Source organism: Fulmarus glacialis, unplaced genomic scaffold, assembly GCF_000690835.1.
Source record: "Fulmarus glacialis isolate BGI_N327 unplaced genomic scaffold, ASM69083v1 scaffold34288, whole genome shotgun sequence".
Classification (NCBI taxonomy): Eukaryota; Metazoa; Chordata; class Aves; order Procellariiformes; family Procellariidae; genus Fulmarus; species Fulmarus glacialis.
Genome location: NW_009226919.1, coordinates 32665 through 46241, shown reverse-complemented (window position 1 = coordinate 46241; position 13577 = coordinate 32665). Strand labels below are relative to the sequence as shown.

The following is a 13577-nucleotide window of genomic DNA, read 5'->3' as shown; positions in this document are numbered from 1 at the left end:
ATTCTATGATTCTGTGATTCTATGATCATTTGTCTCCTCGGGAAGGATGCACATATTTAACTTAGGTTGACATCTGTCATACACACAGGAGCAAAATAGTGTCTTTTTCTTCACAATCTGCCTCTTCACTAGCCAGGGAATTTCCATCTTTTGGGCTAAAATACACCACCAGAATCAGCAATCCTGCCTATTCTTATGCTACCCATTAATAATCCAATGGCATAATAATTTCTTACCCAGGCAGTACAGCAAGCAGCAAAACAGCAAAGCGTTGCCATACTGCTGCTGGACAACACGTGACGGGACCCATCCCTCCAGCAGCTGGAAATCTGAGATGTACCACCCCTCGCTTCTTTTCTGCAAAGCTCCAGAGGAGATCTGACATGTCCATCATACCTTTGGAAATGTGTCCTCACCCTCATCGAGCTCTCGGGTGACCGCGGAGCTGAGCAGGGCACAAGCTGCAAGTCCAGCTTGGCTCAGCTGAACCTCTGGTTTGCATTACCTAGGCAGCTGTAGGATTAGTCACGGTTACTCACGCTGGTGTCAGGTTTGTGCAATAGCTCACGGCTTCTCCAACAGCCGTCAAAGCAGCTGTATGGTCAGCCACGACTCACTTGCACTTCCCACCATCCCCCGGCCCACACGGAAATAAAAGAGCTGCCACTACATCACAGACCTTGAGTCATGGTAAAGCTGCCCTGCCTCCACTCTCATCCAGGCTAATTGCTGCCATCCCAGGACAGCTGCTCCTATTGATGCGGTTTATCATGTTTCTCCATCTCTTTAGTAGAGTATCCTTATTAGAGGAGGTCATGGTCCTAGTTAAGCCTCTGAGAAACTTACTTCAATATTTCTTAGTCCTGTTCCCAGCTGAATGAAAATATACTGCCCTGAAACTAAAATTAGAAAGTCTGTATCAGTGTTTAAACCCCAACTTTACCCTCTTTAGGGTAGGTGAGCCATGAGGAAAAGACAGCTTTTAGGGCTGCAGGACTCCTACAATAAGGACAATCCCCAAACAGGCAAAAGCATAAATAGGCAGCATTACCAGAAAGGAAAGCTTTCATCCTCAGACCTGCCAAGCACGGAGTCACGGAGGTGTTCGTATGCCACCATTCGAACGCCAGAGTACACTGTGGAAAACAAAAGCAGGAGACGATTCTTGGGTCTGTCATTTCTGGAGGTCACGCTGTGATAGAGAAATCAAGAGATTGGTTGTAAAACACGCCAGAGCTTGCCTGGGTCAGCTGGTCACTGCTCTCACATTTATGATCAAAATGGGGAAAGCGAGGGGGCTGCCTGGTAGCAATGCTAGAGCCAGAACTTTTTAGCATCAGAGAATCTCTCTGGCTGAGCCAGGAGGCAGCACGGCTTATGCCCACACACTAAGGAGATGTGACCGCATTGCTTCCCTCTCAGCTGGTGCCAAGAACAAAACCTCCCACAAGTGCTTTTGAGGTTTGTTGCTGTCACCATATTTCCAAATAAAACACAGAAAGCTGTTACCTGTGGCCAAACCACTGCTGCATTTCTTCATTCTAGCACTTGCAACCTTATCTTTTTTTCCCAGCCCGTCCCCACTCCCCTCAAACAAAAGATATTTATTGTTGTGAGGACTGAGTGCTTGCTTGTGCTGAAGACCTTCCTGCAAAGACTACAGGGAAATTATAGTTTGTTTTCCCAGAAGCCAGAATAAGGCTGTGAAGGATTGGGGAAGAGAGGAAAGAGAAGGGATTGAACCAGAATCCCATATATTTCGAAGTGGGATTGCAGGGTAAGCTGAAGAAGTCCTCACAGATATGTTTAAAGTACAAGAACATACGGCAAGCTCACTCCAAAAGGCTGTTGGCCACAGAAGGTAGGAGCCAAACTTGTCCTATCATGAGCAGATAATCACCTATGTGGCGGTAGATGGCCGGCGTGGCTCCTTGCCAGAGCTTTCGTAAGCCCTCCTCCTGCACGATGCCAGCTGCGGTGCGCAGCATGCCACGATAAGGGACCGCCCGGCCGGCGGCAGCTCCATTGCGATGAACGGCAGCTTCACCTTGGACCTGCAGTCGAGTTTTCGTGAGATCCAGGGGAAATGTCACTGACGAGAAAGAGCAGGGAACAAACGTGACTGCGGGTGCAGCTGCGGGGAGACCTGCCACGCTGGTAACATCTGTGCCACAATCCCCCCCGTCAGGCGGCCAAGGGGGCTCTGCAAGCACCAAAGCACCAGCAGGCAGCGGGGACCGTACCCAATGGGGGTGCAGGCAATTCGTGGAGAACAGGAGATTCACGTCCAGATCTGTTAAAAGTGGTTCTGGGCATGAGTAAGCAAAATACATTCCCAGCAAACACCAAGTCTTTCTCCCTTATTTCTTTTTGCAGATTTGTTACAATTGCTTTGTTACAAAGCAATACATGTGCTTTCCAAGAGACTCTGGATTAAAAATGCTGTTCCAGTTACTCCCCTGAACAAAGATCAGTAAAATCTCTTATCGAGCGTGTGGCCTCTCCAATTCTGCCCAGCATAGTGGCAGCACACGTTACAGTCAGGAACAACCCCACAGTGGCCATCGTGATGCAGACACACATGCAGGTGAGCATCTACCCTCCGAACCACCCTAAAACATGCTGCTTTTCTGATGCAGACACAAAAATCATGTTTAGCCTGTTACTTCTCTCACTGAAATAACTGGTGGGCAGGGACGGTAGTCCAACTCAATCTCAGCTTCCCAGGGCTGCTCCTGAGACAGTATGGGTACATATTTTCTGCCCCTAATTTCAGTTCCAGGCCAGGAGTGTCTCACAGGGTGATGGATGGACCTTCCCAGCCTGTCTCAGGCGGTGAGTGCCCAGGAGCAGGGGTTGTCTTTGGTTCAATACCTCTGCGACACACCAGGCTACAGGGTCCTTCCAGAGCAGGACTCGGAGGTACTAGGGGAATGTAGTCACCGCTCAAGGCCTCAGCAGATTTACAGTCTATTTGTGCATTACGTTTGGTATTCATGTTTAAAGATTAGCAAAGATTGGGAAGTTACAAATCATTAGAGCAATACAACAGATTTGCCTGTAAGAGCTTGTTGAAACTATATAGAATATGCTGAGAAACATTCCAAATAAGTTAGTGATCACAAAGTAGTGCTACGCAGATGCCACGGTGCTGCTTTCCTGCATTTCAGCAAGCAGTTCACTATCTCCATTTTTACAGATATCTCCACTGTAACCAGAAACATGAGATTCGATTTTTCTTTGATTAACCCACATTAACCATGTAAAGCAAATTCCTGAAGAACTCAGCCCCTTGCTACTTAGGCAACAGATCATCCTGCTTCTTTAGTCTTTTTCCAGAAACCCAGCAAGCGCAAAGCTTAAATTAGTCACAACTGCGCTGTGTTAATGACTGCAGCCCTTCGGTCTCGGAGGCAAAGATTTCAACCTGAAAAAACCCTCCCTCCAGCCACAGTCAGGTGGCATAAAACACTTGCAAGGCTTAAATTATTGAAAAGTCACGACGAGCAGAGTGGAACGAACAGATTTGCTGGAGTGGAAAAGCCGGAGCGAACACCGAGGAATGAGGCATCCGGGGACTGAAGTTCCCCCTGCCCCCCGTAAGTAAATTTTGACCCCCTTCCCTCTCGGAAAATCATGGTGAGTTGTACCTAGTTCTGCCACAGCCGCTGCACAGGCTGACAGAGCGAATTTGCTGGCTCGGGGCCATCTCTCTGGGAGAGGTAAGCTCTTCTCTTCTTCTGCAGGTGACATCTAGCGTCTAACATGAAACAAGGCTAACCAGCCACCCTGCGAGGGTCTGGAGCAAAAGCAGACCCTAGCTCAGCTCTGTTCTGGGTCGTTTAAGAGACAAATTGCTGAAGGTCATGTTTCTCCAGCGCCAGCACCAGGAACTGCAGCAGCCCAAGTGCCTCCTGCAGAGCTGCAAGGTCCTTGTGCAGTGACACAAGAGACCCCTCCACAACAGGCTCCTGGGAAATGTAGTCTGTCACCAACACTACCCTCTGCCAGGAAACCGGCAGTGCAGGTACAGTCACACGCACAATTTTGCCCGTTATCTACATTAAAAAGATATATCAATAATGAGACCTCAGGATTATGAGAACACGTCTGGGGGCTGTTTGCTTTATGGGGTGCTGTCATTGACAGCAGTGCCTCAGGAGCCCCAGACTTGCATCCCCGTGTCAAACATCCAAGGCGGATGAATTGATCTGGATCTGGTTTAACAAAAGCTGCATTAGCAACAGCTACATGCCGAGCTGGAGTGCTAGAGTGCTGGAGTGCTTGCAGCAATTCACGTCTCCTGGGGATTAGGCACAGAGCAGTGCAGTTTGAGCAAGGGGCATGCAAACCTAGGAAGACAGAAGCCGATCTCTGCCCAAAGCCCCATATATGAAAAGTTTAAAGCTTTTCCTGGCTGAATGCTGAAGCCCTGTTAATTGTGTGCCAGTCCTAATTTCTCTTAAATTAATGTAGGCATATTTAGGTTCTCATCGTTAAAAAAAGGGTAAGGCATGAGCTGTTCAAGAGAAGCTTTTCATTTGTTATTAAGGCTCAGCTGAATCACTAAGTTAATCATTAGCCGTTAATCACTAATCCTCACGCTGAGGATTTGAGGATTGTTTAGGTCACAGAAATTTATCCCAGAACACCCCCTCCACACCCCTGTCTGACTGACTAACATTTTGGTACGTGGTCCCGGTTGCAACGATTCAGACAAATGAAGGGAGCATTGTAGGTGAAATATTCAGCTAAAGTCAGGCGAATTTATCTTGTCAGTCACCAGTAATTGGTATTAAATTGGATCCTTCTTTGGGTTAGAATTCATTAGAATTGATACAGTGATAAAACAAACTACCAACAAAACCCTGATTAAAATGGGAAGAAGGCATATTGCAATTAAATGCAAACATGCCTGGCTGCCCCGAGGGTACGAGTGGTTCAGAGCCTTATTCTAGAACAGTTTATGCAATCTGCTGTTGGCACTTTTGTGCCTCCCTCCGTAGCTATTCTCTGGGCTTGGGTCAGCTTGTGCCACTATATATCAGCCTGTATATCATCGATTTGTAATTTAGGTTGGAGAGGACCTCTATAGGTCATCTAGTACAATCCTTTGCTCAGAGCAGGGATAGCTTCAGAGTTACATCAGGTTGCCCAGGGTCTTGTTTGGTCACCTTCTGAAAACCTCCAAGGATGGGGATTTCACAGCCACAGCCTGCTCAGGTGCTTAACCGCTTTGTTAACATTTTTTCCTTATATTCAGTCAGAATTTCCCACGTTGCATCCTATGTCCATTGCCTCTCATCCCTTAGATGTACACCTCTGGGGACAGTCTCACTCTGCCTTCTCTATAACCATGCTTTAGGGGGTGGAAAACAACAACTAGATCCCCCCTTAAAATAAACATAGCGGCGTCCTATGGAGAGAGCAGCTCTCCATGGTCATTTTTAGTCTGAAGAAGTAAGTTCTTTTTTAAACCAGACTGATTTGGGGATAGCGCTGAGGAAGAATTTTCTCTTCCCACAGGATCTTTGAAATGAGCCTGACCTGGAGATGGATGCTTGCGTGGACACCTCTCTGATTTGTGGAGCAGAGAAGGGCCAGTGCGCACGGAGGTCCATCAAACAGCTGGAGTTCATATATCCCCAAATCCCGAGGGAGACAGCTCCAGCAGAGAGGACCCTTCCTATTTATCTATTTCAGTTTTCAGTGAGACAGCATTTTCTGGCTTCTGTCCAAAGCCAGTTTGATCAAAGGCTGCATATGCAGGGAGGGAGTGTGGACTTCATAGGCAAAGGAAACACAGCAGCAGAGTCAGGGAGGGCTGTGTGCTGCTGGAGGAAGGCAGCCAAACTGCTCCAGTCCTCTCACCTGCTTCCATCAGTGGTGACTGTTAGTTTACATTGGAAAGACCATTAAGTATTACCCAGGTCCAGGACTAGGACCTAGTCTGAGGAAAGCTTGTTAGTGACTATCGCACCATCGTACTGGTTGTGTCCTCCTCACGATAGTGCCTTTCAGTAGCGTCTCGTGTCCTTTACCAAATCGTGCCCCAGAAGCAGAAGCTAAACAAACAAAAAAAATGTCCAAAACAAACACAAAAGCCTTTAATGAATGTCTTCACAGAAGGTTGAGGGCTTGTATACATAGATCACTTTAAACTCACTATTCAGGCTGTGTATATAATGAAAATATACTCCAACATTACAAGGCCTTTAGCTCTCTTATCACTTTACCCCTTTGTAGGACAAGAAAGAATTTAATGGATAAAATAAAAGCAGGTTTTGTATTGTCTTCAAACTTGCTGAGGGTGTGTGGGGCTAGGCTGCGAGAGCACTTCCTAGTTTTTTTTATACTTAATGAATTCTGTACATAATTTTGGTGTGCCACTTCCACACACGCAAAGAAACCAGTCTGACCTCTTGTCTTCTGTCTGACATTGCAGTGATATTATAGGGGCCACCAGCAGGTTTTGAATTGTCAGTTCAACCTCCAAAGCCTTTCCCTGCTCCTCAGACACTGGACACACATCTAGCCTTTAATGAGATGAGCTCAGACAGGTGAGAGATACCCTCCATAAGGCTTACTGCTTCAGGTGATGCCTGCAGAAGTTTCTTGCCATCTGCCTTGCTGAAAGCTAAATGTCTGCAAATCACAGCCTCTCCGCTTCGTAATCTTGATATTGCCAAAAAATAATTTTTTTAACTGAAGAAAGCAACGCACTGCTTTGCCACAGTGTCCCTGGCTGTGTCCCTGGCTGCTTGGGTAGGCTTCCAGCAACGGGTGCAAAGTTCAAGGATTTGTCACAGCAACATCTAAGTTTTGCAAGCAGTGGAGTTGGTCCTTGTCCCAGAGCTCTGCCTTTTCCAAAAAAAAAGGGCTTGTCCCCTGGGCTGCTTGATGCTTTGACATCTTGTCTCCATGGCAGTGATCAGCTGGCAAGACTGATAAAAGCGGCCCTATTCATTGACTGGGGTAATCCTGGCCAGCGCGGCCATGCCGGCTGCTGCGGTAGGCGGAGCAGCTGCTGCAGCAGGCAGCGAAGAGGCAAAATGGCTCTTGCTCTCCTCTTGGCAGCAATCCTGGGACTTCTTATTGTCAAGGCTGTTTTGTTTCAGCTGAGAAACCCGAGCTCCCCTCCTTGCATCAGGAGCTGGATCCCTTGGTTTGGAGCTGCGTTTCAATTCGGGAAAGCTCCTCTGGAGTTTATAGAGCAAGCTAGAAGCAAGGTAATGGCTGTGGCGGCATGCCTGCTCGTGGGTGCGTGCTTAGGGTGGCTGCCTGCAAGGGGAAAGGCGAGGAGAAACTTCTGCATTAAGTTTGCCTCTTTCCTGTCATGTTTTATAACGTCAGGAACATTTTGCGTTTAGGACTGGCTTTGTACCAGTAACGTTCCTAAGTTGGGGATCCGATCCAGGCATGATCTCTGTGCTGTGATCATCCTCTTTGGACCCAGCACCTCTGTTGTTTTGCTTTTGCAGTCTGGGTACGTTTGGTATCTTGGTTTCAGATAATGTGGAAAGTCCTGTGCCAGGCACTGAGAGACCAGGAGACTAATTATTTGCGTGCCTAAAGTTAAGTGAGATTTCTGAGTACCAGCTGGTGTCCCTCAACATTCAAGAGAGACATAGGCATGCTTGGCAGGCAACTTTTTCCATCCTAAAAACCTTACCAAAGATGGGTGTGAAGATTTATCCCCTGGACATGCCTTTCTTTCTCTGTGTCTGTCTGATAGAGAGAGCCTAAATGATTAATTTAGATTAGATGCTTGATTTCTAGGCAGCTAATACTAACTGACATAAAACCCAGTTTCCCATTTTCATTCAGTGATGATCTCACCTGCTACTGCAATATAGTCAGCCTCAAGTGTTCAATACTGAAGGATCGCACAGCCCACTACTTGCAAAAACTAGCTACAAATGAAACCACTGTAACATCCTGAAATTTGAAAAAAAAAAAACTAATAAATAGTGGATGTTTAAAATTTGCTTTCTCATTTTGAACTGTTAGATTTAACTTACTGTTAGTAAGTACTTCTTTGCAGCCATGGTTGTTAAAAACTCGTGGTGTTAAATGAAAGCAGAGGTTCAAGTATTGTCAGCTGAAGTATGAGGTGTACGAACATCAAGAGCTGTCTGTCTTGTATTAAAGCTCATTGGGTGTTCCATAGAGTAAGCCCATGCGTGTGATCTGGAGTTCCTTGGCCTCGTTGAGCTTAACAGGCCGGCTTTAACCTCATATTACTATGTCTTTTCTCTATGCATAGCGTGATCAGTTATTTGTTCATTTATCTCAGGGCAGAAATGTAGGACTGGAAAAAAACTCATTCCAATCCATTCTCCTACTGTTTCAGAAACCATGCCATATAGTCCTTTAAATAAACTGATCAAGCCTCACTTCAAAAAACGAATCATAGTATTTCTTTGACTCTTCTGATACGAGGCTGTTAAGGAACCTCCTTGTCCTATTGAAAACGTATCCTGGTGGCAACCAGATTAAAGCAGCCTGCCAAGCTGTCCTTTCCAGTGCAGTCCCTTTTGGGGACAGATGTTTCACCGTGACTTAAGCTTGCTTTAGTTGCCTTTTTTCCCAGGAAGCTTTTAGCAAAGTCCCTTAGACGAAATTTTAAAACAAACCTGACAGCAGAGTCCTTTTTGGTGGTTCATTCACAGATTGAATGAGCAAAGTTTTTACATATTAAAGAATGTATTGAAGTACAAATGCAAAAGTAGTGGCTCTGGGTCCATTAATTTTGATGTTCATTTGTCTGGAGACTCTGTTGGTGCTATGGCAGCTGCTGACATACCTGAACACACCAGAAACACCTGAAGAACTTTATAAACCCCAGGTTTTGTTGGGACAGAAACATTTTCAATGGGAGGAAACTCAAAAGAAGGCAAAGCAGAAAGGGAAGGCTTTCTTACATATCTCCCTTTTACTGTGTGTTTGCAGATACGACCTTTCCTTTGACTTTTTTCTTAGTCCAGCAACTCGGCGTCCTTGTGACTTGTGACCTCTCCCTGCGGTCCCCCTGGGCCAAGAGGGACCTTCCCATCCGTCACCCCAGGCTGGCTGCCTGCCTTAAACACCCCCGGCACGTCTCCCTCCCTTCCCATCTCCCACACCAGCACGATGTGCTGAGGCCAGGAAAGATAAGGCTTTTTCTGCCTGCCCCCTTTTAAAGGAATAGACGCTGTAGCACAGTACAGCCAACTAAAACAGGTGCTGCTGCCAAAGGGGGTCGTTAACAGGCATTACAAGGGTTGCAAAATACATCTGCAGCGATTCCAAACTCCTTAATATTGCCAGAACAGGGTTAACTGCCCTTAGTACGAACAAGCTGCCCTTGTAAAAGTTAGTGCAGAAACAGGCTCTAGGCAGCGTGAAAACTCTTCAGCTCCGTAGGGTCATTACCTTCAGGGGAGACTTTCGCAATTAGAAAATTCCTCCCCGGATTAATCCTTCAGTCAAAGTGACACTCATTTATTTTTCTTTCTTAAGGGGTTAGCTTTCTTATTGTTGTTCCTTTTGTGTATATTCCTCACCGCTTTTTCTCTCAAGCCCTGGAGTAACACACCAGACTTCCACTGCTTCCAGCCTGCACTTGGCTTGAAGTTCGCTGCTTCTGTTTTCCTCGTACAGAAGAAGACGTGGGCTGGAAGAATTGTCTGGTTTTTCCCTTGTGTCATCAGTGGGTCTAAGAAAAGAAAGATCCCCGGTTCTAATAAAATATTTAATCTCTGGTCTAATAAAAGATATCACCTCTTCCTCCTAAAGCTGCCTGGCTAGTTAAAGCGGTTTTGCAGGCAGTCTGGGATGGGCAGGGTGGGTAACCGTGCAACATAAAATACAGGTAGAGCTGCTTAATGAGGGGTTCAACGGATGCGGTTCCCCACTTTGCCTGGCGCACATGGTAAGAGTTAATTAAGGAATTTCAAATGCTTCTCATCAGTTTGCTAATTAATCTAACAAGAAAAGTTCAGCAAAACCCCTGAGATTGTTCTGCACTGTTGTATGGAACTGTGGATACACACATCACTCTCAGTGTGTTGATTGTGTTTGGGGCATGGTGCCATGTCTCAGGACTCAGCTAGGTGCCTCTCAGCCTTATTCTCTGTCTGTGGTTGCGTGAGGGATGGCTCGCTGGGTGACACGGCAAGGGACATGCATCCCTGCATGAGGGGAAACGGGCTGGAGAAGAGAATAAGGCTTCTGGTGGAGCATTTCTGAAGACAGTGTCCACAGCTAATGGTCTGTGACCCCTGGTCCCACGCACAAAAGACCAAACTGCTAAAGTCCCTGAGACAGAGAGGGGACGTGGCATTGAACTCGTGTGTGTGCGTGCCAAGGGAGAGAAACCAGCCCCGTGCACCTCGCTCCCAACACGAGTCTTGACACAACTGCGGCTGTCTCAGCCGAGAGTGGTTGCTCCCTGCCCCGCAGCGCCCCTGGGAAAAATGGCTGTTTCCCTGATTTCCTTCCTTTGGGATTTTGGAGAACATCCTTCTGAAGTTTTTATTTCTCTGGAGTGTTACTTTCATGTCGGCTCAGATCTGCCTCTCATCATGGCACTGCTGTTTTGTGCGGTGTTTCCCAGTCTTTGGAAAAACCAGAGCTTTCATGAGTGAAAGCAGCTTCATAGGGCCTAAGTCCTAAGAGGATTTTTATTTTGCTTTCTATATCTCCGTATGTCATCAGATCTCCTTAAACACTGTTTCAGTAAACTGGGGCGCAGTGTTGGCAGGCAATGCCCACGCTTCGTTGGTACCTGCCCGTAACACAACGATGGTAAAATGCAGAACTGCTTGGCAGCTTGTTCCGTCGCTGATTTTATTACATTAGAACATCAGCATAATTATACTGGGACAGATGAAAAGCCTGTTTATTCAGGTGTCTGTCTCAAACAGCAGCTATTAGTAGATGCTCAGTAACAGAGTGTAAGGAGCACACCCAGGTGAGAGTACACCACCTTCTGCTTTTTCTTCCCAGCTTCTGGTCGTCAACAGTTGAGGACTTCCTAGGCTAGAATTTGCATTCAGATGATCTGACTATGATAACCTCATCTCTTTTGTTACCCTGTGTATAATTTTGGTTTCACAGCATCCCGCAGCAATTAATCCATAATTTAACCATGAACCATGTGAAGAAAATATTCTGTCTGGTGTTAAACCAGCTAGCTTCTAACAGGTGCCCATTCGCTTTTACATTATGAGAAACTGGGAATAATTATTCTCTTTTCACCTTTCCTGGGATCTAAGTCCACCTAGTCTCCTTTTTTTGAAACTTTCATTCATGCTGGCTGTGCATCCCTTTGCCTTTTCTAGCTCAGTATATCCTGCTGAGATGGAACGGGTAGAGACACACATTAAATTGAAGATATGGGCACAGGAGGGGTTTAGATGTTTGCTGTTCTTTCTCTGCTCCTTTCCTAGCAAGATGAGAGCTCTAAATTAATTATTAGCACTTGTATAATAGATCTTGGAGTCATTTCAGAATGTGATTCTTCTAGGCCTTCTACTTCTGTGATGTTTCTAGGTCTCCTCATAGTTTAGACTCCCAAATGACTCCAGATCATGAGTAAACTTTTAATTCCTTCTTTTGAGGAATGAATTAGGAATATGTTTTAGGCCACACATCCTTATGTCTTCCTAAAAGCTGTATTGGGCTCTTCTTCGGTACATTCTATTTATCCACTACTAATCCTGATCTTTAATAACGCTTGTAAAAATTTGCTGAGTACTGGAATGACTCTTTGAGGCTTCCCAGGTCCTCCTTCAGGAGTCCTTTAGAAAGGCACCACGTTTGCCTGTCCATCCTCCTGTTGCTGAGGGTGATTTAACAGATCACGGTAGGTGGTTCTGCAACTTCGTATTTTAATCCCTCTAGAGTTTTGAATTGAAGTATTTATCACCTAGCACTTGTTTAAGTCCTTCTTTACTATTTTAATTTTACATTTAATTTATCAGATATCATATTTGTTTGTAATTTCCTGTTTGGACACAAAATTCTGCTTTCTGAAAGATGTGTCTTTGAATATCCACCATCACTGTGCTGTTCAATGAAGCTGACTTGTTCTGGAGGTCCTTTATGGAGCTTTTTAAATTTCAATTTTGCTTAATATTGGTTTAATTTTAATTATTCTAAAGAGATTGCAGGAAATTGGATGAGATTCAAAACCAAATTGTTTGTGTAGGTATTTACAGGTAAGCAAGACGCCCAAGCTTTACTGATGGTCAGTGGACACGTAGTCAGTCCTATCAGTGGAGTCTAAGGGCAGTTCAGCTCACCGTCAAAAATAGAGGTGTGTAGTAGCTGGTCAGATTAATTGGTTTTTAGGCTTCCCTGACTGCATAGACTCTATTGTCTATAATGGGAGCGTAGGCATCTTGCTCACAGGTAATAATCTAAAATAAAGTGTTCGGATCTTTAATTGAGTGCGACCTTAATTGAATAATTAAGTGTTATTGCAGGTTGCTATTAGTTCAAATTTAATTTTATTTTAAAATTAGTTTAAGTACATTTTAATGTTAATTTAAAATTTAAAAAATCTAATTCAAAACCAAACACAGTACAAATTCACTGATTTTTATCCAGCCTGATGATGAGGACATGCTGTTATCCATAAAAAAAAGCAACCTTAGCAATTTAGCTATTATTAAAACAATATTTTATTTATTATCACCCAGAGAGTTTAAACAGTCATTCTTTCTTTAATAATTTACAGTTGAAGGACACAATCAAAATTCAACTGATGTCAAGAGGAATCTTTTCCTTGGCTTCAAAGAGCTTTTGATGAAGCAGGCTTTACAATACAGACACAGACAACAAAAGAAATGGTTGAAGTCAATGGCATAAACCGTGTGAGCAAGGTGGATTCAAGGCTTTTCAGTACTCCGAACAGATCAACAGAAAACTTTTTCTCACCCTTGTCAGCAGTGTAACCTGGAAAAGAAAATCAAGTTCCTTAATGTGTCTAGAGACTTTACGAAAGCCCAAACCTTTCCATATGTACAATAACTTTGCCAAAAGAAGGTGGTGTGCATAAATGTAAATGCTCCAAGGCTTTTGCCTGTGAGCAGAAATTGCCTTGACTAAGAAAAAGATGCTAAAGATGCTTCATCTCCTAATTTTGATTTTTTATGCCTAAATCTGACAGCCAGTATATATTGCACATTTGTTTGCTAGTTTAGAGTATCTACAAATACCAGTGATCTTTTTCATGACGTAGGAATTCAGAAGCTAATACTTATTGCTGAAAGTTTTGAGAGGGCTCTAGGATATTAGATTAAGGGAAAACAAAAGAATGATTTATGGCAACAAAAACCTTCCCTGAATATAAGTCCCAACAAACTCCATCTATTCTGCTCAAAGCTTGTTAGCTATTTTGATATTAATCTTTAAACAACTGTATAAGAAAGAAATGGTTGATATTAGCAGAACCTTTAAAAAAGGAAAGGGAAAGGGAAAGGGAAGGGAAAGGGAAAGGGAAAGGGAAAGGGAAAGGGAAAGGGAAAGGGAAGGGAAAGGGAAAGGAAAGGGAAAGGGAAAGGGAAAGGGAAAGGGGAAGGGAAAGGGAA

The 13577-nt window shown here is 44.7% G+C and overlaps 2 protein-coding genes across 2 annotated transcripts in view; one reads left to right on the top strand and one right to left on the bottom strand.

Moving 5' to 3' along the window:
• Positions 1–1047: 1047 nt before the first annotated feature.
• Positions 1048–3753, bottom strand: SLC25A27 (solute carrier family 25, member 27). Its single transcript, XM_009582971.1, has 3 exons — positions 3651–3753; positions 1901–2092; positions 1048–1136 (listed from the first exon to the last, which is right to left on the bottom strand). Exons 1-3 carry the CDS (start codon positions 3751–3753, stop codon positions 1048–1050), a joined length of 384 nt encoding a protein of 127 aa, XP_009581266.1.
• Positions 3754–7052: 3299 nt separating this feature from the next.
• LOC104080550 (24-hydroxycholesterol 7-alpha-hydroxylase) overlaps positions 7053–13577 on the top strand; it is a 24388-nt gene continuing 17863 nt past the window's right edge. Inside the window, exon 1 of the mRNA XM_009582970.1 lies at positions 7053–7229. Within this exon, the coding sequence (XP_009581265.1) occupies positions 7053–7229 (177 nt within the window). The remainder of the gene's footprint in view (positions 7230–13577) is intronic.

Bases quoted from the DNA above. Each gene is read 5' to 3' on its own strand.
- SLC25A27 (XM_009582971.1), bottom strand. From the start codon at position 3,753: ATGTCACCTGCAGAAGAAGAGAAGAGCTTACCTCTCCCAGAGAGATGG. The intron at 2,093-3,650 runs GTACAACTCACC...CTTTCTCGTCAG, and splicing joins AGCGGCTGTGGCAGAACTAG to TGACATTTCCCCTGGATCTC. The intron at 1,137-1,900 runs GTGATTATCTGC...TGTTTTCCACAG, and splicing joins GGCCATCTACCGCCACATAG to TGTACTCTGGCGTTCGAATG.